This window comes from Poecilia reticulata, chromosome 9, assembly GCF_904066995.2.
Source record: "Poecilia reticulata chromosome 9, P_reticulata-male-v2, whole genome shotgun sequence".
NCBI classification, from domain to species: Eukaryota; Metazoa; Chordata; class Actinopteri; order Cyprinodontiformes; family Poeciliidae; genus Poecilia; species Poecilia reticulata.
In genome coordinates, this window is record NC_088838.1 from 4,725,429 (window position 1) to 4,752,868 (window position 27,440).

At 40.0% G+C, this 27,440-nt stretch overlaps 1 protein-coding gene across 3 annotated transcripts in view; it reads left to right on the top strand.

The window, feature by feature from the left end:
* Window positions 1-2,818: 2,818 nt before the first annotated feature.
* The window catches only part of zmat4a (zinc finger, matrin-type 4a), an 88,957-nt gene continuing 64,335 nt past the window's right edge, over window positions 2,819-27,440 (top strand). The window contains exons 1-3 of one of the 3 annotated variants that reach the window (XM_081611283.1): window positions 2,938-3,019; window positions 11,666-13,002; window positions 24,605-24,706. In XM_081611283.1, the coding sequence (XP_081467409.1) occupies window positions 12,997-13,002; window positions 24,605-24,706 (108 nt within the window). In that variant the 5' untranslated portion in view covers window positions 2,938-3,019; window positions 11,666-12,996. Of the gene's footprint in view, window positions 3,020-11,665; window positions 13,003-16,252; window positions 16,552-24,604; window positions 24,707-27,440 lie in introns of those variants that run through there. The other 2 variants (XM_008417301.3, XM_081611284.1) reach the window with 2 other exon arrangements.

Here is a 27,440-nt window from a genome sequence, read left to right on the forward strand (position 1 = left end):
GTTATTTTGTTACGTTAGTCAAAAAAAAAGTCAGGTATATATAATATTCATGTTATATAGCTAAAGGTTGTAAATAATAATTTCTGCTGGGTCTTTCAAGAGGAATTTCATGTGGTTTGCTCCATTTTTGCTGGTTCTTTTCAAATTTGCAAAAGTTCATTCAAGTTCATTTACAATGACTACAAGAAAAATAAAAGTTAATGATAAAACAAAGGTGTCTGCTTATGAGACAAAGTTTTTAAGATATTTATTTTTATTGTTCTTACAAATTTAAAAATTTTCAATAGAAGCAACATATTTGTTGAGTTTCTTCAAAATTATTGCATCTCATTTAATATTTTTGCTAGAATTATAGCAAAGTCACCAAACAGCACCTGTAGCCCTATATGTGGGCCCACTGACTGATTACAAGAACTTAGACACAAGTGATGTTAATTTGTGTGCTTTATTTTATTTTATGTGCTTTATTTTTTTCATAAAAACTTGAAGAGAATCTCGTCCAGATCGGAACATAGCGCTTTGCTGACCTCTAGTGATGAAAGAACATATGACGCTCTTAACAGTCCTGCTTTGCCTAACTCAAGTTCCTGGCTAACCATCTGTTAAATGTCTTTTTAATAGATTCACAAACAGGTGTAAAATTATAAACTACACCTGTAAACTTGTTATGTTCTTTAAAGATTTTAATACCCAGATAAGTTAGCGAATCTTACAGGTAAATTTCAGTAACAGTTGTCACTTATGAGGGAAGGAGTTCAGCGTTTATTTAGATCTGTGGTTCCCAAACTTTTCTTCCTGGGCCCCCCCAGTGGTTTCCAAACATTTTCTGCCCCCCATGGATTACAAATAACTGTCTAGTTGAACGACTTCTGCGGGGGGAGGGGAGGTTGACTTTTTTGGGGGGCAAAATGAATGTACGTAGCTGAACATAGACAACATCAGTAGCCAACAGGCTTCTTGTTAAGCTTAAGGTGATGTATTGATATTAGCTAGTCATTTTTTAGCTATCATTATCTGCATCCAACACCTTTACACAACAGTCTGTTAGTTTGGGGGAAAAACTGTGAAAAGTTCTTTGCGTTTTGCTGGTTTGCTGCGTAGCTCTGCACCGAAGCAGCAGGTCTCCTTCACTGCCGCGCAGGTGTAAACCCAGCGTGAGTGTCGTAGCGCTCATGTTGCGTTTAAAGGCGGCTCGGAAAAACAGGTTACCACATGTTAACGGATTAAACAGTTTTAACTGCTGATAAAAGTGACAGACGAGACAGATATGGGAAGTGTGGAAGCCCCTACTGTATCAAATTGACATAGGAATAACAGAGTTGGCCATTCTAAGGTAAAAACCCAGCACATACAGCGTTCAGGTTTTTTTTTTTGGTTTTTTTTTTCATCCAGACGGCTTTCCGCGCCCACCCCCCTGCAATGCTCCTCCCCCCTCCCCCTAGGGGGCGCGCCCCACAGTTTGGGAACTTCTGGTTTAGATTAAGTTTCAATCTTGTAGTGTTCTGCTGACCTTAACTGAAATAATTAACCTTAGACAGATGAACATGCTTTGCAAAATACTTTTCCTTAACATTTATTTGTTTGCAATTAATTATCACACTGAATAAAACACATAACAATGGTTAAAGCCTCTCACCCGTTAACCGCTGAGATCCACCCATCCATTACCCAACATGGTGAGATCCCTTGTGAGGTCATCAGGGGTGTTGGTGACCCCACAAGGGATAAGTGTGTTGGATAATGGATGGGTAAATGCATGATTACAGGCCAATTTAGAGTATTTTGTTAAATTAAAGACCTTTTGAATCCTTCATTTTAGATTTGAAGCCTTTTCAAGACTTTTTAAGGATTTGCAGACATGTCTGTCTTTTGGAACTCAGAAATGAAATGCTCACACGGTATCTCTGCAAAAATGTATGTCCTTTGATCATACATTGTAAATGGATTCACATTCACATTCTTCGCATTCTTGCTCTGAGGAACAAGTTTTCAAGCTTCACAAATATGGCACAAGGTACAAAACCATTTAATATCAGACGTCACACTTGGTCAAAAGCACATAGATAACGTGTTCATAAGCATGCAATTGGCACTATAATGGCCTGAAGAGGGGGTTACAAAGTAAACTACTTGAATTAAGAGTTGGAAACTGTCGCCATGGCTTTTTTCCTTCTATTATGTACAGATCTAGGTCTCCCTAAATTCTCCCAGGTGTGAGTGTGTGTGTGCATGGTTTTGTCCTGTGTGTCTCTGTGTTGCCCTGCGACAGACTGGCGAACTGTCCAGAGTGTACCCTACCTCTCACCCGAAACTTTTGCTGGACATAGGCACCAGCACCCCTCCTGACCCCGCTAGGGACAAGGGTGTATAGAAAATGGATGGATGTTCAGATCCAAATCAATACAAACATGACTGTCATTTCTCTGTAACTTTGGCAACTTCTTGGTTCCCTTGCACTCATTTGTTCTTTGAGTCTATTTTATAAATGTATTTATTAGTTTTGTCAATAAATACATATAAGTCTAAAGACAAACCTTAAACTAATTCAAAATGAAAAGTTGGTAAAATACTGATAATTGCTCACACTAATTTTGAAAGTTTTTTAGCAGCTCGATGTGTGTGTGTTTTTTTAGCCCACATTTTCTGCCATTCATGTTAAATTTTATTTGTATATCTCGGCAGATAACCTGTGTGGTGTTTGACCTGCAACAAATCAGCATTCTGTGTGAAAGGTGTGTGCAGGTGATATTTCAGTAATGTGGGGAGCAGCAGGCACTTCCTGCCGCCTGGCCCGAGCTGAACTATCACGGCCAATGGCGGCGCAGCGGGGGCGGAGACAGCCGGCACATTATAGATACTCCAGCGTAGTATCGCGGTCAGCAGCAGACGAGTCTCCAACTCAAGTCTGCCGCACCTCAGTATCCTCTGGTTCATGGAGTGTACACTTTCCATCCAAGTGCAACAACTGCTGGGGGTCTTCCCGACGCACTACTACGAGGGCTACAGCGTGGAGTTACAGGTACCTTCATTCTCCACCCGCTCGCGCCTGCCTTCTTTTCCCTGACACGGGGGAGAAAAAAAGTAAATGAGTGTGAGTTTGAAGATGCTGTCTTGCAGAGGATGAAAGGCACAGCTGTTGGTGCTGCATGCTGATTTTGTGGGCATCCCTGATTGTTGCTGCGCGCGCTTCCTCTAGGAGCCGAAACGAAGCGGTGCGCGAAGCCCCGCGGGTCTAATGGTGAGGGGCAGTTAAAAAGTAAGCTAACCCTCCCAGAAGGGTCCGGGGGATGCCCCCTTTGAACGGGTTTCTCTGCTGCGGACAGGACAGAGGCGGTCTGAAGCGCTACCCGCTCTCTTTTAAACCTTCAAGTCAGAATTCCCGCGACAGTCTATCAAAGTAACGTTAATTTCGCTCCCCGTGGCAGCCCCCATTCCTTTGTCAGAAAATAATAAAGCAAGAACGTGACGATCAACTCCCCATCCTGCGCGTGCTTCCCCAGGTTGCTCTGCATGCTGCAGAATGGCCCCACTCTTCTCTGAAGGTGACATTTAAGGCAAAGGGAGAAGGGGAGTGGGCGAACCTTCTGTGTCACGATTTCATTTAAAACCACAGAATAGAATGAATGGATTATTGAGATATGATGAATGGTTTTTTCGGTTTTTCTGCTCCACCTGCAGGAGGTCAGAGGGTACTTTTTTTTTGCCTCCAGTGCTCTTTAAACTGATTTAGTTTGAGATAATGTTAAGTTCTCTACAGACAACAGCAGTGTGAATTAAGCCAAACTGGCACATTTCTAACTAATGTGTCAGAAATGCAACGATCAAAAGATTTTATGGTCAATTTCTGATGATCAATTTTGTAAAGCTTTGATCTGCCAGTTCGTTAGATGAAATTATAATGGGATGATAACATTAGGTAAAAATTTCATGGTTTCGCAGTATCACGGTATTATGATTACAGTATGAATGTGTTTCTGGTGCAAAAGTAGTTGTGCCTTGAAATTCGAATAGGAGTGGGTGATGTAGATACGTTTTATCACAATATTTTGTGGTACTATTGTGATAGTGGTGATAAGAACTATTTATTGCTTCTTTTTTATAGCTGGCACATCATAGTCTCTCAAACATAAATGCTACTTTTGAAAAACATTCCCATCTGTAACATGCTTCTTTGGGACCCCAGTCTCATAAAGAAGGTTGATTTATACTATTAAACTGCACATAGTAACGGCATCTAATCATATTTTCAATTGTATAGACATATATTGCTGCTTTCATTGAACAAACAGTGGAGAAAATAGTAAACATAACAAAACTAAAAATAAGGACAGTTTATTAAGCATCCGTAATTGGAATTTGTCATGGGGTAAGTCAAAATTATTATCATAAGAACTTTAGCCTGATGAATGATAATACAATAAATCCCTACCTTTAAGTCAGAAATGAAAAAAAACCTTCCATCCATTTTCTTGCACCCTTTTTCCCTCAGTGGGGTCAGGAGGGTTGCTGGTGCCCATCTCCAGCCAACGTTTCGGGCGAGAGGCGGGGTCACCCTGGACAGGTCGCCAGTCTGTCGCAGGGCAACACAGAGACACACAGGACACACAACCATGCACACACACACTCACACCTAGGGGCAATTTGGAGAGGCCAGTTAACCTGACAGTCATGTTTTTGGACTGTGGGAGGAAACCAGAGTACCCGGAGAAAACCCACACACGCACAGGGAGAACATGCAAACTCCATGCAGAAAGACCCCAGGCCGGGAATCGAACCCAGAACCTTCTTGCTGCAAGGCAACAGCTCTACCAACTGCGCCACTGTGCAACCCAAAAACACTTATATAGGAATTTTGTAATTGTAGCTTATTGAAAATCTTTTAGAAATGTAAAACAATAGTTACACCACTTCAAAGTCTTGAGTACAAGCACACAAACTGTATTCTTTGAGGGGTTGTGATACTGCAGCTGCATGTGACTGATGGGATTTAACTTGTACTTTATAGCTGACCAGACTAAAAAAAAAAAAAAAGAAAACAAAACACTTATACCACGGCAGAAACAGCATGATGGAGAATTTTAGTGGTTTTAAAACCGTGACCTTTGTATACCTTGAAACCGATAACTTACTCACAGTACAAATGACAAAAGAACAGAAAATAGCTCAAGTGCTTCTGTCATCACCAAAAATGTCTCTCTTTGGCTGTATAAAACTGGACTTGGTAGGTCAATGCTAGATTTGCATAGATCTGATTTTGGAAAAAAAAATTCTAGATGGGGTATCTGTGACAATGTGTCTGATTCATAGGGACATATCTATTCAGTCTAATTCTATGTGCTCTGCACGATATGATTTATTATTTAATTCACATTATATTTAGAATTACTAATTGCACTGGCTGAACAAATTAACATGTTGTTTTTCCATGTTTGACCAAGCTTGTGAAGTATTGGTGTATTTAAGTGTGCTGTACTAGTGCAGTTATCAAATCCATTTGTAATTCAGTACATTTATGCCTGTGTTTAAAATCCACAACAACAACAAAAAAGGTTTTAAGTCAATTCAGTAGTTTTTTCTGTATCGCACTGGTATCACTCGATACCAAACTTCAGATACGATATCGGAAGTGAAAAAGGCTCATCCCTTGTAAATACATAAATAATAGCTAGAGAAAAATATGCAGCAGATAAAGATTGAAAGATGGAGAGAGAGAAACAGATAAAAGATAGATTAAGAGAGACAGGAAGATGGAGAGAGACCGATAAAAAAAGATATATTAATAAAGAGGGATACATAAATACAGTACATAAAAGATGAATCAAGAACATTTTCAGTCCTTTTTCTTCCTTGGGAATGTTCTGTCAAATAATGTATTCCAAGACAAGTTGAAGTACTTCTTCAATAACTGTTAGATATATTCAGTTGCACAGTGTGATTGCTGCTCATCTGAATTAAATTGTTCGTCTTTGCAACAGCCCTTCCTCTCCCCCAGACCAAACCCCTAGGGGGAAACACTGCGTTCAAAGGGAAAGGTCTGCTCAGTCAGGTCACCTGTCGGTTCCTCCGTGCAGGTCTGTCCGTTGATTCCTCGGCTGATTTTCTTTTCAGTTTAAAAACCAACAATAGGAGAATAGATAAAGGTCATTAGTTTGCATTTCAGACATATAACATCTGCTAATTTCCATTTGCAGTTGCCGTTTGGATCATTTCTCTCTCACAGCAACATTAAAACGTAGAACATGTTTAGTGCGGCGCTCACTCCTCTTTGAAGCTATATTCATGCTGTTGTGTTTTCTTTTTAAATGCACAGAGTTTTCTGCTGCCAGTGTGTGGAAGCAACCCAAACAGTTAAGATGTTGTCTTTTAACTAAACAGCCACTTTTGGGATGGAATTCAAAAATATATTTTTCTATCTAAATCTGCTACAGTGTGGAAGTTTCACAAAAGACAAAAATGACCTGACCAGGCTATAGGTGTTTTTTTGTTTTTTTTTGGCTTAATCCAGCGCCTCCAGTGGCTGTCAATGGGAAGACTCAATAACTATTTTCTTACTTACTTTAAAATAAGTGTCTTAAACATAAATACATTAGTGCTATGCAACAGAGAAGAGACGCAAACAATAAAGACTACAACCACAAATCAAATGCAGCAAACAAAAAAAAGAGATGCAAATAAAAAAATTGCTGAAAACAGAAGTGCTCCAGGCCACTTGGAGGAGTCGAACAAAAAACAGCTGTGTCCGAATTTAGGGTCTGCATCCTTTCAAGGGCCTTGAGAAACAGCCCGGTCTACGGAAGATGGGTCCTTCGAAGGCCACAAATATCAACGACTGGAAGAGAGAAGCTGTAGCTTTCAGCTAGCTGCCTAGCCTCCACCTCGGTGTTGTTTCTTAGCAACTGTGACAACATGAAGCACAGAGTAGCGAAGGAAAAAAAACGGACCGTTTGTTTTTCTACTCCTGATTTCTGTATTATTCTTCACCTTTTGTAATAAAGACTGTTCCATGGTAAAAAAGAAATCTTTGTTAATTCTAAAATGTTCAATCATGTATAGCACATTGACACAAGGACTGTATGCAAATTACTCATTTTCCAATATAATACTCTTCAGATCTCAGGTTAAATAAAACTATTATGTTTGAAGGCTTAACTTTAATCAGTCAAACCAATTTGCTTAGGAATAAATTAAACACTTTATTGAGCCAAACATTTTACAACTAGATACTACCTGACTTATTAATATCTGTGTTTAACTTCAACTCATTGGGGAAAACTAGTGGGAGCTTTTAAAATGACATGTCTGGAGTTAGGCATTGTCTTGCGATATGCCGAACCTGGAGCGCCCAGCCACTTGACAGCTGGCAAAGGGAGCTGGAAGTTAATGCAGACATCTCTGAAAACGTCGGAGCAATATTGCAATTAGATGATGTATTGATGAACCGAGCAGATATTTGAGATTTATATATCTACATCCTTGCCTAAAAACATAAGTGTAATACAGCAAAATAATTTTGCTGCTCTTCACAGCCATTGCCCCGGTTTGGACCCACATTGAGTCATGGGATATGGTGGACCACGAAAGATACACGGGACCCATCCTTCAAATCTGGGGAAAAGAAGGACACATTTTTAGGCCGCAATTCAGAGGAGTCTTCGAATAGTCCATATGCCACAAGTAGTGGTGACGGACTTCCATTTCATCGTTTTTTGTTTGCTGCATTTTATTTGTGGTTGTAGACTTTTTTGTTTGTGTCTCTTCTCTGTTACATTGATTTTTTTATGTATTTGAACCTGTTGGCCACCATACCATGAGGCAAACATGCAAGGGGCAAACACTTTTCAGTAGTAGAACTAATGTTTTTATGTTTGATTTTAAAGTAAGAAGAAAAGTAGTTATTGAGTCTTCTTGTTGACAGCCACTAGAGGCGCTGGATTAAACCAAACAACAACTATAGCTTGTATTTACTGCTAAATGTTTCTTGCACTCAAATACTGAACGCCACTGAACGTTACGCCTGGTCAGGTCATTTTTGTCTTTTGTGGCACTTCCAAACTGTAGCATATTTAGGTAGAAAACATACATTTTTGAATTCCACTCCACTCCTGTAACAAGAGCCTGGAACTAAAATGAGACGATTTTCATCACACAGCTGTAACAGCGAGAACTGATTTGGGCAGATTGGCTTGACCATGCAGAGAGAGACCCTCACTATTACTACTCTCAACAGATGTGTCAAAAACAACGTGATGTGTCAAATTTTAACACATGTGCCTAATCAACTCACACGATGTGTTATTTATGACACAACTGATGTTTTAACACAACTGTTGTCACTCAAATCAACACAAATGTATGTAATTTTGACATAAATTGACACTTTCATTTGAGGACATTAAAGATTATTTTATTATAAATAAGTACATTACAAGAATAAAGCTGATGCAGCTTCAGTGTATACCTCAAATATTAAAAAGTTTAAATAGAAATTCAAATCACCAACTCAAGCTAACAAAATACCAGTTTTTCTGTATATTTTCAACATCCATTGAACACTGATGAAAAACGGCAATAAACTTAATAAAAACGATTATGAAAATTGTATTCCAATTGCAACTTCTATTTACAACACTACAGCCATAAACCAAGGTACAATATTTTGTATCTTGGTGCCACAAGATACACAATACATGATACATAAAGATACATGATACAAGACGAATGCAAGATATCTGTGGTCCCAAAACTCCAAAGAACATCTAAAGCAGGGGTGTCCAAACTACAGCCCGCAGTCCACTTTTAATTGGACAGCAAGAAATTTTATAAATAGAATAGAATATGGCCCACACTTCAACTTTTGCTTGAGTGTATTGCACTTCTTAGCTTTAACACCAGGGGGAGCTACTGTTGATCAAGGCAGTTGCTCCACCAAAAAGGACAATCGCAGAAGAAATTTACCCCAAGTTACTAAACATGGCAGAACCAAAGAAGCGGAAGGTAGAAAGGGAGTGCAGAAAATTTCAGAAACGGTGTGAGTGAATAGAACTGCTTATCCACAGCCCAACCTTTCTGCTAAAAAAAGGAAATATGTGTGTGATGTCTCGAAACGGAATTCAGACAGCGCTTCCAGGATTTTTCTGTCATTGAAAAAGAAATCAAGCTGTTCATGACTCCTTTCTTGGTGAATCCCAAAGAAGTGGAAGAGAATCTGCAATTAGAACTCATCAAAACCCAGTGTGATGATTCTCTGAAGAATCAACATCAGCAGCTTTCCCTCCCTGAGTTCTACCAGGGCTTGGAAAAGGAAAGGTTTCCTCTGATGAGTCGCCACATGAAAAAAATGCTGAGTCTATTTGGCTCAACATACCATTTTCTCTGTTAACACTAAACAAAAGCAGAATGAGAACCAAAATGACCGACTGCCATCTCCATAATGTCCTTCGCATCTCAATCACAGTTTACTCCAGCAGCACTGTTCCCACTGAGTGAAATGTTGTTCCCACTTTAGGTGAGTAAAAAATATATTCTACAGTACCTGTGAGTTAATGCATGTGCAAGTACACATGCTTCAAATATCAATAATACGCATCAATTCTATCCTGCTTTGCGCACCACTTTCTTATATGTGTTTTTCTCGTTAACACACAGAGTACAAAGTCAGCTGATCTCATCTGATGCAGATGGGCTACTTGACCAAGTGACATCTGTCTGGATTTTTGGCGCAAGTGGCGTCAGATCAGCACCGCAGGTGGATGGCCCGATTTACATAAATAGCGCAGCTGATACCAGAATAATTTACTAAAATTATATGCACTCCTGTTATTAAGTGCAGTTCAGTCTGTTAATGTTTCAAACGAACTTAAATAACAAGTTTAAAATGTACCCGTCCCATTTTCCCCTTTATTGTTTTTTCTCTGTACTGTAAACCTTCTAAGAAGAAATCTGAGGCTGCTGAGAAATAGCTACCAAAGTTTTTTCTGAATAAATCAATAAAGATAAATTTATGGAAAGCTGTCTTTAATTATATTCAGCAATATAAAATATTGACCACTTTTAATTGATTTTTCTAACTTACACTGAAGTTAAGGCCACATATCTAATTTCTAGTAAGTGGCCCAGCCCCTCCTATATTTTTATGTATGTGGCCCTCACTGAAAAAAGTTTGGACATCCCTAATCTAAAGGATGAAAATCAGAAACTTCTGCTAATGTGATCAACTCATAGTCACTTGTTTTGTTTACTGCATAAGCATTACAATTATCATCAAAGTACGGCACATTTATATGAACGACTTCACCAGATAAGGGCTCATTTCTGTGATCTGCTCTCAATGGCAGTATGGAACCAGTCGTGTAGATTTGGCTATACACATCAACACTGTGAGACAGCTGGTAGTTGTTAAAGAAATGTTAGTTTCTAGAGCTAACCTCAAGTGCCTCAACCAGATCTCAGATTTTTTCAGTGACCCCACACTAACTACATTATGTGTTAAAACCTGTGATTTCATACTCCTCAGTGATCTGTGGTGCTTTCTTCATGAGAAGTGGCTTTAAAGGCTGACTGTCTACCCTATTAGTATGGGCTGTAGAGGATAAATACTAGTTATTGTTGCAGTATGTTCAATATCATCACAATAATCTTAAAGAACCTAAAAACTGGAGAAAAAGTGAACAACGATTAGATTAAACTATTAAACTTTTCAACCAGTAAAATTACAAATAAATGGCAATGACATCAGTGGCCTTCCAATTGACAGGAATACGTGGAATCTATCTAGGTCCTTAATTTCCATATTAGTTTCAACATCAATGTACTCCAAAAAATCTAAATCACAATTATACTTAAGTAGCCTGTCCAGAAAATAGCCAGACTGCTGGGCAAGAATGTGTTCAATGAGATTCTTGGTAATTGAAACATTAATAATTTTTTGGGAGTCTCTTTTTCATTTTGAAATGTTGTTACAAGGACTCTTGACAGATTCTTGATTGTCAAATGAGAACTGAAAACAGAAATACACAAAACAATTAGAATATTTTTTGTAGACCATATACATGCAAAAAATGCTCAAGGGAGTTTTAATTTAAACACTACTATAATCCAAAATTTCACACACGGTTAACTAAATTTGTTGATTACAGCTGTTATACAGAAAACTAGTTTTACTTGAGCTCTACTTTGATTGGGATTAATCAGCAAATGGATTTTATGCATGCTAACAAGTTTTGTGTCTAATATATAACCTTGTTTTTAGCCTAAAAGATTAGTAAACCTCATAGCCTGTTAGCTTGAGTATTTTAAGTGGTAACATAATAAGCTGCATTTTTTGTGTACAGTGCTCACCTTTGTACAGTACTTGCTGAATATTGCTTTCCAGGGAGATCTAAAGTCCACAACATACTTGCAAATGCCACTCAAAGAATTATCAAGGTGCTTAGGAATATTTAGGAGTATAATGACTTTTGAGTATCAGACTAGTTAAGAATATGATGCCCTCAGTAAAATTCAAATTCAAATTGAATATGGAACATTCTTTCAACTCTATGTTGCACATTTTCTAGCATTCCAGTGTTTAATAAGGCTTATACAAAATCCATATTAATTTCTCCAGCCTGTTGTCATTAACTACAGAACCAACCATCCATCCATCCATTTTCTTCCGCTTATCCAGGGTTGGGTCGCGGGGGCAGCAGCTTCAGAAGGGAAGCCCAGACTTCCATCTCCCCAGCCACTTCTTCCAGCTCCTCCGGGGGAATCCCAAGACGTTCCCAGGCCAGCCGAGAGACATAGTCCCTCCAGCGTGTCCTGGGTCTTCCCCGAAGCCTCCTCCCAGTGGAACGTGCCTGGAACACCTCACCAGGGAGGCGTCCAGGAGACATCCTTACCAAATGCCCGACCCACCTCAACTGGCTCCTCTCAACGTGGAGGAGCAGCGGCTCTACTCTGAGTCCCTCCTGAATGACTGAGCTTCTCACCCTATCTCTAAGGGAGAGCCCAGCCACCCTGCAGAGGAAACCCATTTCGGCCGCTTGTATCCCTGATCTCGTTCTTTCGGTCATGACCAAAAGCTCATGACCATAGATGAGGGTGGGAACGTGGATCGACCGGTAAATCGAGAGCTTCGCTTTTTGAAGCTCTCGATTGGCGAACTCCCATGCACCCTCCAGGACCCTGCTGAGGGTGTAGAGCTGGTCCAGTGTTCCACGACCAGGACGAAAACCACACTGCTCTTCCTGAATCCAAGGTTCGACTATCCGATGAACCCTCCTCTCCAGGACCCCTGAATAGACCTTACAAGGGAGGTTTAAGAATGTGACCCCCCTATAATTGGAGCACACCCTCCGGTCCCCCTTTTTGAACAGGGGTACCACCACCCCAGTCTGCCAATCCAGGGGAACTGTCCCCAATGTCCATGCGATATTGCAGAGCCAACACAACCCTACAACATCTAGAGCCGTAAGGAACTCCGGGCGGATTTCATCCACGCCCGGGGCCCTGCCACCGAGGAGCTTTTTGACCACCTCGTCCCCAGAGATTGGAGAGCCCAACCCAGAGTCCCCAGACTCAGCTTCCTCAACAGAAGGCATGTTGGTGGGATTGAGGAGGTCTTCGAAGTATTCCGCCCACCGGCCCACAACGTCCCGAGTTGAGGTCAGCAGCACACCATCCCCACTATAAACAGTGTTGGTTTACCACTGCTTCCCCCTCCTGAGACGCCGGATGGTGGACCAGAATCGCCTTGAAGCCGTACGGAAGTCTTTCTCCATGGCCTCTCCAAACTCCTCCCACGTCCGAGTTTTTGCCTCAGCGACCACCCGAGCCGCATGCCGCTTCAGCCCATCAGCTGCTTCTGGAGTCCCACAGGCCAAAAAGGCCCGATAGGGCTGCTTCTTCAGCTTGACAGCATCCCTCACCGAAGGTGTCCACCAACGGGTTCAAGGGTTGCCACTGCGACAGGCACCAACAACCTTGCGGCCGCAGCTACGATAAGCCGCCTCTGCAATGGAGGTACGGAACATGGTCAACTCAGACTCAATATCCTCCACCTCCCCCGGAACGTGTTCGAAGTTCTGCCGGAGATGGGAGTTAAAGCTCCGTCTCACAGGGGACTCCGCCAGACATTCCCAGCAGACCCTCACTACACATTTGGGCCTGCCAGGTCTGACCGGCTTACTACAGAACTACTTTCATAAATCACCTTTTCCCATTTAAAAACACCATCTCTTGACGGTGCAGAAAAAGGGGATTAAATCAGGATAAAATAAAAGCACTCTTACGTCTTACCCTTCTGTGACTGGGCATATTTTATTAGACAAAACTGAATAACACACTCAATTCCTATGTTGATCTTTTGTAAGTTACTACAGCTTTTTGTTGAGATATGATGCCTTACTAACTCAATATTTTTGGTCAAACAGATGTTTATTGAATGTACTGCCTTTAAATCTGTAATAACACAGCATAAAAGGACAAGCGTTGCAGTTGTTTATTGTAATAATCCCAGTAAGCACTGACTATGCCTCCACTGCATCACTGCACACTCATGTTAGCATAACGCTAAAGTTGCAATTACTTCTATGGTTTTTATCGCCTGCTGAGTTTAACCAGAGTTCAGCATAAGGACGCTCGCTAACAGTAAATCTTCATTTTTCAATTAAATCAGAAATACAATAGTAAATATTGTATTTAGCTCAGAAACTCACTTTTAACTCCTCTTTCGTGGAAAATTACACTTGATAATTCCACTTGAAAGCGTCATGAATTCACCAAGTCACAGAACCGTTAATGTTCACGAACGTTAACGTCCAGTTTACAGAAAAAGGTGCATTTTAGATGATAAAATCTCCCAAGTTTACTTTAAAACTAAATAATTTAATAATATCTACACTTAATGTATGACTTCTGTTTTACAATATTAGTTATCTTGAGAGTTTTTCCTGACGTTCTAACACTTGTAGCAAAATAGCACTTATGAAATATAAAAAAAACACAGCGTTGGGAACCCTTGTTATATAATTTATCAGCTTTATGATTCACCATAAACAACTTATTAGGTATTTAGTTATTATCTGTAATATTGTAAATAGGCCTACAGCTACAGCAAACGGTTGTTTGACAACAACCACCTGTCATTTTAGACTAGCTTAAGCTAACCTGAATATTTACAGCTCTCCTGTTGATACACTGACATAACTTACCTATCTTTCCAGTCACTTTGAAAAGCTTTTCTTCATCCCTCCAATATCTTTATCAATCTCTCTCTTCCATTTTCTGTTTTGTGCCTGTAGAGCTTTTATTTTTTCTGCCGCTCCCATATTTAGGTCCCTGTTGTCACGTGCACTACGACAAATTTAAGAAAAGAAAATAGTTTGAGAAGGGACACATGCCCAAGCAATATGTGTGAGAGGGGAGGTGAAGTCTTATCAGTGCTTTACTGTCAAAGTGAAATTTGTTATCTAAAAAAACAATGAAAATGAATTCAAAATACGTACACAAAATAAGTGCATTTAATATTCACCCCATTTTATCTTGACATTAAATATTTTTTGTCCAGAGTCAAGTTATTTTGATCATGATAGATTTGTAAAAGGTCCAACGCCTGAGGGGATGAATAGTTTTTAAGGCACTATATAATGGCAATAGCTAAAAGTTGCTTCACCAGAGAATGTCACGTTTTCACATCGGTGGACAGTTTAATGTGACACTGACTTATGCTTAAATACTTTCACTCAAATACTTTCTCAGCAGGAAAATTTTTCACAAAATACCAAGTAAACAGCCCTGGAAGAAAAGCTTCTTCGACTCATTCCTTCATTGTCTTGGATTTTCTTGAACCTTGAAGTCATCTGTTTCTATTTCTGAAATCCTCCAAACGAAGGGCTAAGCGCTTCATAGGTTTGTCTACTGTCTCTAATTTGGAACGCCTATAAATAAGTCTTTAAAGCCCAGCGCTTCTATGTCATCAATAATTGTTTGCTTTTGTTGTGTTGAAGTCGCTCGGCTTCTTTGTTGCTTCGCATTTTCTTATTGCACTTGTTTCAGTCTCATCCTCTCGTATGGCGTCGGCTGTGACTGGTCTTTGGGTTCATATAAATAGCGCAGTCTGTGACAAACGGCTCCAGTAATTTTACTTGAGCATATTTATTTTCAAAGAGCCCACAGTTTGCTCTAAATATAACATTTAAACAAAGCAAGAGCTTTGTTGGGCTCATGAAAGGTCGCAGAGTCTGTCACAGCAGCAGAATGTCAAATACCCTTCAGAAATACCAGACTTGTCTCAGATCTGCTAAACTACTGCTTTCTATAGAAGAAAGGGACAAAGCTTCCAAAAAGAGAGCTATATTCTCACTGACAGCGGTGGAAAAAAAAGAAGGCAGCTTTGGATCACAATAGAGTCAACCCTGCGGCTGGTAAATCATCCCAACTGAATGACCCATGTTTTATTGTAGAGACGAGAGGTTAGGCATTTTTTGCATTGTTTATCAATTATTGTGAAAAATCTCTGATTATGATAAGGATCTTTGATTTATTGTTGTCTTGCCAAATTTCAGTGTTTGATGGTAAATAAAAGTAGAAAATTGACTGCATTGTTGGAGATGTTATTTTTGCTATTTTCTCCACTAATAGTTTCACAAGCACATATATCGGTAAATTTGGAAAATATGATTGAATGCAGTTACTTAGTGCAGCAGTGATATAAATCACACTTCTCTAAGTAAGTGCTGTCCTAAAGAAGCCTGTTGTAAATAGAAATGTTTTTTAAGAACAATATTTGTGTTTGTGGTGCTGAGACTAATGTGCCATGCACTTACAGCCAAACAGTTACCTAAAAAAATAAGTAATTAATACTTGTTTAATCATAATGTTTATCGATATCACAGTATCACCACAAAAATCCATATCGCCCACCCCTGTTTTTGCATTAACAAAATATTTTTTCTGTAGCGGATAGGGCACCAAAAATTGCTCCAGCCCAGGGGCCAACATCCCTGTAAATCCAGCCCTGGTCAGTACTTTTCCAATAGCGGCAAGGTGAGGTGTGAGAAGCAGAACTTTATTATTTTCTTTATTCATGCTTGACTGCTAAACAAGCCTCCCGCCACTAGGTGGCAGCAGAGTTCAAATTAATCAACAGACGGCCTGTTCAAGCTAGTAGAAGCAGCAGCCTACACAGGCAGACAAAGCTGAGGCGAATGAAGTTTGTGACAGTTTCTAAGAAAAATGCCTTTGTGAGTACTGTTTGTGCAACATCAGCTTTTTATTATTATTATTATTTGTTATAAAAAAGAGTAGCACAACCCGCTCCTGCTCCTCCATGATTGTGAAGCATAGAGCTGGAAGCATCATGGGATGGAAATGCGTCTCTTGCAGGAAAAGCTTTTCACAATGTGAGACTATGAATGGAGCTAACTGCAGCGCACTCCTGGGAGAAAACAGACTGGGATCAATGCTCATTTTCTGGTGGGCGAAAAGCCCGAAACATTCACCCAAAGCTGCAACTGAAGAGTCTGGATCAGACCAATGGGCCACATGTGGGCCGCTGATGACCTTTGAACCGTGAGTTTGGAGTAAAAGAGCAAATTCCTTTACTTTGTTATAGGTGCATAAAATACAACGACACATCTTTTATTTGGAAGGCCACTATTTCTTTCATAACATCACTGGTGCAGTTTTGTGTCTAAGGAAATGTTTTGAACGGCTTTCAGGATATTAGCTCTTTGCACTCAGAAATGTCAACAAACATTACATTAAAAAAAACATTGACACAGAATTCAGAGGTTTAATAAGGCATTGAGTTCTAAATATATCTACTGAAATCAACCGCAAAGCTCTGTGATTGCTGTGAAGAACAGTGAACGGTGTTCAAGGATTTCAATTTCAACTTTCCAAGAATTTAGCAAGATATGGTGAACCATTTCAGCTTGTCACTGAAGTCTGCAGCGTTGATTAGCTCTGACAAAAAAAAGGCATAGTCGCAAATGTGTGTTACTCTCTGTGCTCCGTAACAAGGTTTAGATTTATGTGTTAAGTGTGGCCTAATCAAAGCTCACGCCTAGGTCTGGTGGAAAATCTCTAAAAAACAGTGGATGTGAACAGCTGGTGTGGATGTACCTGAAAAGACATGCAGCTGTTACTGCAATGAAAGACGGTTTGAAGTATTTAAGTCTTAGCTGAATGTCAATGCACAGATATTGGTTTGAGAAAATAAAATTATATATATATATATATATATATATATATATATATATATATATATATATATATATATATATTGCTCTGCAATACCACATCCTAATTGTGAATTTTTTTTTGTTGCTATTTCCTCTAACTGTGCCCCGGCTTAAGCGTAACTAAAGTTGAGGAAGTTTGTAGAATGAAAGTGTGAATTTGTTTCATCAGCAGATGTGTAGATGCAGGTCAAGCCACACTCCATGTGAACGGGCCATTTAGCATCTAACGCATGGTAACTGCTCACTGCTCTGACCTCGGGGCATGTCATTCCAGTTCTACTTACCGCGGCCTACACAAAGCTCAGATCAGGACAACGGGGTTATAAAGTGCAATCTCTCTGCTGTGCTATCGAGCTGCAACACTCCCCCGTTTTGCTCAATTTCCCCCCCTGGGAGCAATATTTGACTGACTCTTTGGCCCCAGAGCACCAGCTGCACAAAATGCTGATAATGATAGAAGTCAGAGGTACGGTGAGCCGTACGGGTCACAGAGAACACATCCGAGGTTACACAGCTGCTCCCGTCTTTCTACGCTGTCTGCAACGTCAACGTTCTCCATCCCATAACAGTTTTCTTTAGTGATCTGGACCAATTTCAGGTGTTTTACTAAGGACTAGACCTGTCGCAATAAATAATAAATCAATTAATGAAGAAAGAAGTAGGAGTAAGAGAATCATAAAAAATAACTGAACGGATTATTAGCAAGTGAGTAAAAACGGTAATTAGATTTGTAACATTTGTTGATCTGAGCCTGCTTGTGTGAATTTGATCCTCTGAGCAGCAGAACAGAATCGATCACCTTGGCTGTCCGGAGTTAAGAAAGTAAATACTGGGCAGGCTGGTGTGAGTCCAGCTTGTCTGCATGGGCACCGGTCCAGCTTGGAGGCTCAACTCTCTCCTTGATTAATTACAGCTGACCTTTCAGTGCTGTAACATCTGCTGGTCAGTGGCCGCTGCGACCTCCCTCTCATCTCGCTGCTCCCTGCGGTTCCAGCAGCCTCCGCTCAGCCTTCGCTTGTTTGCTAGTTTGTCGTCATCATCGCAGACGGATGTTAAACAGAGTTGGCTGTGTGAGAAGCAAGTTAGCCTTCTGTTAATTCCAGCGTCAAATCAAGGTGGGCTTCAGTGTCCCCCCCCAACCCTGCCCTCCACCAGCCACGTGTTGTTTCTCCTTCGAGCGGCGACATGACTTCTGTAATGACCTCATGGCGCTTCGCTGAGATTGCCTGACTGGATCTCTGCTGACAACAGCTGCTCTGATCACATATTGATGATCAGGTTGTGTAACCCCCCCCCCCACCCCCCCCTGCCCCTCCCCTCCCCCCCGTGACCTCCCTGTGGGCTTGTGATTGTGATTGCTTCCCCTTATCCGATTACTCTCAGTGAAAATGAATATTTTTTTCATTTCTGAGAGAGTCAGCCTTTTGTAATTTTAACGGTGGTTTTGAAACAGAAATCCATTAGCTTAATGAATTGATCGCCAAGGAGAGGCACATGTTAATTTACTGAGCTGGATCTGGTCTTTAAAGCGCTGTGCTTCCCACTCATTTGAACTCACATTGCAAATTCTGCCATACTATTGTTGGAACCTCACAGTCCTGGACACACTTTGCTGTTAGACGTTGTTAAAGGGGCTTTACAGGCACTATGTGTTTTACAGACACATAGTTGTGCAATAAAATGGCACTAACTGTTGTGCAATAAAATGTAATAACATTTTGTAATGTAATGTAGTTAGTTGAACAATAGTTCAACTAACTACATTACGTTCAGTTGTCATAAAACTACTGTATATATCAAAGTGTTTCTTATAGTATATTATATGTATGTATTGAAAGAAATTTGACTCGACTCTTCAAGAAATTTGACTCGACTCTTCAAAATTGGTTTTTGTCTTTTTAAGAAGCTCCAAGTTATTCCTATTCTCCACTTTGATCACATCATCACATCACTGCTCCTCCATGATGCTGTTTATACTTGTTTTTAGGAGTGTTGGACTGAGAAGAAGTTTGATTGACAAGTATCAAACGCTTCAATGTTAAGTTCAGCAGATGTGCAGTTCCACCAGGTGTTTGTAAATTGCTGCTGCTAGTCTGGAGGAGCTGAGTGGGGGAGTCTCGGGGGTTTGGAGCTCGCCTGGAGACTGCAGCTCCAAAGCGGAGCGTTGGATAAATAGGCGGCACATTCTGTGAGCAAGCACAGAGAGCAAGCCACGGGAGATTAAAGGATTTCTCAAACATGCATCAAAGAGTCAAGACAACACTCTAGGTATGTTTTTGATGAGGGAATAACATTATCACATGATGTAGAGCTAAAAAAAGTCAATTTTCATCATATCCCTCCTTTAATAAATGTGTTTTTGTTTTTATGTAGACCAATTTGCTGAATGCCAGGCTAATGCTAGGTAACATCAGTGTTTTGATATTACTTGTTGACTCGTCATTTGCAGACAAATTTAACAGAAAACATTGTTCTGCTGATTGACATTTTTTTTTTTTTTTTTAATGTTATTCTAGTAAAGGTATGAAAATGGAATCAGTTCAAAACCCAGTAAATAAACCTAAGATTTACAGGGCAAATATGCTGCTTTAAAACCTTAGTTTAGCTCTGGAAAATAAATTGAGAGAAGAGTGTTGTTGTTGTTTACATGCTGCTGCGGATTTTGCCTCTGATGCCATGGAGTTTCGGGTGATTAATCATTCATTTTGAGCATCTGTGTGCCCGTGCAAAAACAGGCAGCAGGTCCGCTGCTGGCAAGAGCTGACTAGGCTTTTTAAGGCTCTAATTTGTGTGGTTTGTCTACGGAGAGTAAAAAAGGAAACTACACCACTATCAACTGATTGCATGACTGAAGAGAAGGCAGCATTACTGATTTAGGTATTTATTTCTTCTTTTTGAGCGATTGTTCTGTTGAGTTTCTGAAAGGCTTTAGTGAGTTTGGTTGTTTGCTCTGTGCTACAGGACACGCAGCATGCAGCACCAACTGAGGGACAGAGTGCTGCTGTAAGTTAATGCTGAGAGTCTCATGCCTTGAAAAATATTCAAGCCTTTGGATGTTTTTCCCTTTTAAATGCATTACAAACCAGTCGTGATCAACAAAAGTACATGTCAATGTCAACCTGAAAACTTACTTCTACCAATGATAATGTTACCATTGGATATGCTGGCAGCTAGCATGTGGCTGTAAACTTATATTAATCATTCACTGGATACTGTTTGTGAAATGATACCAACCATATACAAATTAGTTTCTGTGGTAACATTTTTATGAAATTTCTCAACTTCTTCTCTTTGTAAGCTTTATGGAACTCCAGGCTGCTGGTGTTCATATCAACATAAAACTTTAAGCTGAGAGACAGAGCACTGTTGAACTTTCAAGGTCTTCATCAGTATTTTTGCTGCTTTTAGCTGCACACCTGAAACAACACACTTCCTCAAACACACACACACACACACACACTTGCATCACATTCCAACGACTTGGCGTGTGCAGATGCTGGCCTGCCCACGGCGTCAGCATATGTCCAAGTAGTATGCGGTGCGTGCTGAAGTCCAGCCTATTGTCCAGGGTGTGCGTGCCCAAGAAGATAAATATGTAATGTACTCTGATTACGTTGCTCTTTCTGTGGTGTTCATTCATACTGCATGAAGGAGTCCAGTGCTGTACAACTCTATATGTCATCAAAAATCAATTAGACTTTGACTTGTGAAAACTAAAACTGACTCCAGCTGATTTTGTTGGGCTGGAAACAAAAGAACTGGGTGACAGAAAGTTAACAACCCGCAGTTGCAAAAAATTGCAAATATTTTCCTCGTTGTCCCATCGGGGTTTTGGCAAAAAGTGAGATAATCCAGACCCTTTATGTAACTTCATAGAACAGTCATACTTTACGTTAGAAAGACCAAAGGGTCACAAAACTCATCATGGGTTTTACATCCTGCATTGGCATGTTGATATATTATCACAACCAAAATTTAAGTTTTGGGACTGTCTTTTTAAATGTTATATTAGAATAATTCCTCATATGATGACTTGCTCTTGGTTTTGATTCTTTGTAATATTTCTAATGATCTACAGCTTGTAAAATGTGCATTGAATACGTCAACAGTTTTCTCAGTTTTAGTATGTAAATGATTCACATGACATGTCAACAATTCCACAGATATAAAGAATTCAAAGCAAAATAGTTCACTAATGTAGTTATTGGTACAGAAGTGGAATGAAACAGGGAATAAGTATTGAACATACCAAAGGAAATGTAGTAAAGACTTTGTGCTTAATTTGTAAGAAAATCTTCAAATAGACACTAGTCAGTTGTAATTTTGACCCATTCTGCCAAGCTGTCTTCAAACCTTCACAGGTTCTGGGGCTTCATTCTATGCACTCTGAAAACCAATTAAGAGTTTTCTTTGCTGTTAATTAAAATTCACTTTCACATTTGTTTCAACTTCAGTCTCTCGTGAACAGAGTGCATCTCCCCCTTCATCCTGCCTTCAGGTTTATTCAGCTTCTATTTATCCTCCAAACATGATGTGTCCAATGACACCCAAACAGTCTTGATTTGGGATTGGGTTATCAGCATTTGTACTGGACAGTCCAAAACCTTTGCTGTCAACTTTAAATAAGCCTCATTGTGCTTTTTCTTCAGCAGTGGAGTCTTGTGCAGGGAAGCCATTGCAACTGAGTGGTCGCTTATTGTTTGAATGGAAAAAACTGTCTGGTATTTCAATATATTTTTGGTCCTCCAAGGCTCTTTGATCAACTGTGTTCATCATTGTCATGACTCTTTTTCAGAAATCCTACATGGATTTGTGGCCCTTACCAGTTATACCGAAATCAGTCTCCAATAACACTCACTGGAACATTCAGCAGTTTTGAAATACAGTATGTTTTGCAACAGTAACGTTTTTGTGAAGGTTCCCTTTGCTTTTACCAATCACGCCAATCTTGGCAATACTTTGATAGTGGCAAAGCATCTTATAGGTTCTTGCTGTGAAAACTGGGAATATCCTAAACCAGTTTAAGAAGGTCTGAGGCAGACGCTAATTTTGATGTTGTTGACAGCTAACAGTTAGCAGTTCTCATAGTGCTTACAAATAATTTGTCACTCTGTCACTGTTTCTTTGCCAACCAAGTACCTATAATTAAAAATAAAAACGGTTTTAAAATGTTTCATATTTTTGTGAGTAATTGTCAGCCAAGCCTGAGGAACAGCTTTTATTAATTGCCTCTGTCAACACAACAGGGTAAATAAATGACTCCTTCTTTTCTCAGGGTTTCCTCCAGAAGTTTTGCTAAGCCTGGTGAAAGAGGAGCTAAACATCCGCTGTGTTTCTGAGTTAAAAAATGCTTAAAGTTGACAGGAAATTTGAAAATATGACTAGGTAATTATGTGTTTTTTAAGACATTATTAACAATACAACACCAAGTGCAAGATATTAAAAAAGGCAAACATAAAACATACATTTTTTCCACTTCAGTTGTTTCATACTAATTAAAGTATGAATCAAAACTTTTTGATTCTTTATACGTGTCTTGTCACTTTATTTGCTGAAGTTGTTGGTGTGTAGACCGGTGGTTACAGAGTTCCAGTGAATAAAAAAAGACACCTGTCCTCAGACCCCCTGTGTGTTCAAATACTGACCGTAATATGTTGCCATGATGCTTTCAGCCATTTTACTGAAGAGACTCTTTAACCCCTAACATTGTTATTGGTGTATAAAAAAACATATAATAAACAAACAACACTAACCCTGGTGGGGTGCAAGAAAAGTCTGATGGCCCACCAGGCTTTTAAAGTACTGGGGGAACCTGATGTCTTATTTCAAAATAAGAGACTCAACCAGCAATGGGGTGTAAGCAAAGCACACACCTTCATGCGCAAAGCTCATATTAATATCTTATATTTAGCCATAAATAACTAATTGCTGGACAGCAATGAGTTTTGACTTTTCTAAAATCTTTACAAGAATTTATTTTTCCATCTTAAATTTGTTACACCCTTTATCATCATCAGTTAATCACGTACATGTCATTTCTGTAGAACAAATAGAAGGGCCTAATGATATGTTTAAAGAAATGTTAATGAGCAAGTTGTGGGTTTGTGAGGAGAAGTTGGAGGACGACTTAAAACAAAGAACACAATTTGCTTTCCGGTCTCATTTGCATTCAAAGACGTCAATGAAAGTTTGCTTCAAAATACATATAGTCAGTTCTCATGTCTCCTGCTTCTCATAATGAAGACGTGCCCAGAGATGGTGATTGGGTTCAGCCTGACTGCATCCAAATATGAAATGTGAGCCCCTGATAGAAGCCTGACTGAATTAGTAATTGCAATAAGAGAGGGCCCAGCTGTAAAGCTGAACGCTCTGTGGTGCCCCTTATATTTTTGTGTAACGCTTAGACCAAAGTTCCATCATATATTTTAATGGATTTCCTGGAAAACCTGCCAGCCTGATCTGCTGTAGTAATTTATTCATCATTGTGAAATAGACGTTTAGTGTTGAGTCCGAAATAGGATATTTGGCACAGGATGGTTTTTCTGGCCGAGTGCTTTCCAAGGCTGCTCAGCATCTGGTCCTGATGCTAAATGCTTCAGGTGATAAAATATTGATTAGGGACAATGGAAGTATGAGATGTGATGCCGTCGGCTTACCTGAGAAGGCAAACAAATGCATATCAGGACCCCCTGCAGTTTGGAGTTGGAGTTGGAGTTGAAGACGCCATACACCTGCTTCCACAAACCCACTGTCATCTGGACAAAGCAAGCAGCTCTGTGAGGATCATGTTGATTTCTCCAGTGCATTTAATGAAATTCAGCCTGATTTGCTTTGTGAGAAACTCCAGAAGACACAAGTGGAGGCCTCAGCAATCACCTGGATCTATGACTACCTCACAAGCAGTCTGCAGTTTGTGAGACTGAAGGACTGTGTGTCTAACCAGGTGGTCAGCACCAGCAAACACTTTAATGCCATAGTAGAATTTGATACTATAAGAACAATCATTCTGTCACATGAAGATGACCAGACACACCAGTGAGCCCTCCCCAGGCAGTTTTCTGACCGGTTGAAGCATCTGCAGGAACTCTCCTCTAGTAGTTTGGTGAATGCACTTCCAAAAATTTAAGGAAAAACAAACCTGGAATAGTGAACACATAATGCTAAACATTTGCTCTTGTGCTGTTTGTGAGCCAAGCAAAAACCTCCCCAACATGCACACATCAACGCCATGAAGCTTTGTGATTCAGAGAAATCAGCTGTTCTTATTTGAGTTCCATAACTACTGAAGTGAGATTGAAACTCTTGACTGCACACTGCAGAGGAATTAGTATGTTAACTGTGATTCTGATCTCCATTCCTGCGTTTGTCTTTCTTTCCAGATGAAGTCTACAGAGGTGGACCAAGGGCTATTCACAGACAGCTACTGCAAAGTGTGCAGCGCTCAGCTCATCTCCGAGTCCCAGAGGGTGGCCCATTATGAGGTGAAGATGGCCTCCAAGATTACATCATCCCAGTCTGTTACACTTCACTGCTGTTGTGGGGATAATTAATTCTCAGGATCATGCTGTTGTGCTCCTGCCTCCAGAGAGACCAGGCTGATGTATCCACCTGAACCCTGCAGCTGGCAGGAAACACACCTACCTTTGACTTTTTAGCTCCCTCTTTGATCCCAATTTTGTTACTAAGTAGTAACTGCTGCACAAAAGAGTCTGAAATACTTAAAAGTGTTTTCGCTACATTGTAGGGCTGGGTGATAAATCAATTTTATTGATCAGTCACGTTTCTGGTTCCATCCATTTTCTTACACCCTTGTCCATCAGTGGGGTTGGAGGGTTGCTGGTGGCTATCTCCAGCTAGCGTACCGGGCGAGAGGCGGGGTCACACTGGACAGGTCGCCAGTCTGTACATTTCTGGTTGTTGGTTTAATTTTTTTTTTTTTTTTTACCAGTGCACTCCTTGTGTTTCCGTAGCTCAGAGTGAAGTTAGCACACCCAAGGTCCACCGTTTTGTGTGACAGCCACGTTTTACAGCTTCTTCTTATTTGGACTTTGAATTCACTGCAAAAACACTAAATCTCACCAAGTGGTTTTGGTTTTGTTTCTAGTGCAGCTACCTTAGTACACTTGAAATAAGTCAAAACTTATTTCAAGTGTACTAAGCTTGGCAGAATGGGTCAAAATTACAACTGACTAGTGTCTATTTGAAGATTTTCTTACAAATTAAGCAGTTTTCACAAAGTCTTTACTACATTTCCCATGGTATGTTCAATACTTAGGTAACTTTTCAGCAAGACATAGGAGCTTGTTTTAAGTAAATAATTTGTTAATAATAATGAAAAAGATTATTTCACTTAATACAAGACATTTCCCCATGTTATAAATGAAATAGTCTGCCAAAATAACATTTTAATCACTATTAAGGAATTATTGAGTTAAAGCAAGTGCCAATATCTTGCTGACAAGTTACTTGTAAGTTAATTTGATCTTATGTCAAGCGTACTAGGATATTATGCTGTAGAAAATCTTACAAGATCACCTTCTCTCTCCTATCTATTTCCTGTCTGCGTGTTATTCATTAAAATGCCACTAGAGCACAAAATAATCTAAAATAAGCATTTGAAGTCCTAAAAAGTGAGATGCTTGTGCTTTCAGAACTTTTGGTGACATTAATTGTCGACATTTATGGTGTTACTCTCATAAAATTAGTTTTATTCCTGTCTGACCCATTACAGTGGTTTTATTTCTACCTGTATGTCCCTTTAGAATGGCTTTTCTACTGTTAAGCTGTATGAGCAATTTACATAACAAGCATATTTCATTGAAAACAACATTAAAAGCAACATTATTAGTAAACTGCGGGCACCACAAGGCTCAGTGGTCGCTACATATTTTAGGATGTAGCGCTCAGTGCAGCTATCCTGGGTACGATTCCCGATCCTGGGCTATTTACTGCATGTCTTCTTCTTCTGCTCTATCTTCCGTTCTTCTTGTCAAGCTCCTAACAATAAACAAAACCTAACAGTCCCACAAAATTTTACAAAAAAAATAATTTTAACCCTTGTGTGTGCGAGGACTGAGGCAAACGTAGAGGACTATGAAAAATGATACAAGTTTTACATGTGTGGGGTCGGTTGGACCCCATTTCTACATACAAGGGTTAATAGCATGAACCACATTTCTATATCTGTCATTAAGCCTGGCATGGAACGAGCCTCTTTCCTGCACAACTTCTAAATGTACAGTAAAGCTGCTGCTTTGGTTGCTTTCTCTATGCATGTTTCCTGTCAGCATGCGAACCGCTGCCCTGCTGCAGTAGTGCAGATGCTGCCTCTCGCCGACCGTCACGGCAGGCCAGGAGAGCTGCGGGTGTGACTGCAGGCCTGCAGCAGATGGACAGCTGAGCTAACACGGCGTGGAAAGAGCCACGCGAACACAACTGACCTGGCAGGAAGAAAATTATAATGTTAGGCTGGTTCTTGCTAATGAGAGCTACGGACTTATTTGGACATTTCAAAAGTTTACACAACTTTGTGAGTTAACTTTTTCTTCTTAAATTTTATTCTAAAAGAAGTCCCAACAGGTCAAACCTTGTGTGTGTGGAAGGCTTTTTATTTCCTCAGAACATTGCTACGAGGCACAAAGACTTGGCCGTACCGATGCAAATCAAATATTAATTTTGTTCTTATGTGATGAATGCTGAGTACAGCACTGAGGCTGTAGCCTCCTGGAGATGCAGCGTGTTTTGGTTGTTCTTTTAGAGCAGTAAGGGTCTGATGCGTCACAGTGACGACAGGAGAACCAAATTATTAAACCCCATTTACGAAACAGGACTGACTGTGAAAGCTACTCTATTTTTCGAGCCTCAGTTGCTCACAGGGATAACTGTCTTACAATCCGAAAAGTTGCAGACTTAGTTCCAGCTTTCCTTGCCACACATCAATGTGTGAATGTATGCACATTACAGCAAAACCAGGAACAAGTCATCAAAACACAGAGAAAAAGTATAAAAACCACCAATTTCTGAGAAAATAGTCATTTCTGTTGTTTTTTTACAAAATCAACTAGTCATGAACAATCCGCCCTTTAAATAGCAGTTTGAGGAGTTTTAAAATGATAAACTTTGTGTTTGAATTCAGCTTTTTCACACAGTAAACTGGAGCCAGCAGCCAACTGAGTTTCTGTGCTTTGGGCCCACAGCTGATTAACATACCAGCTT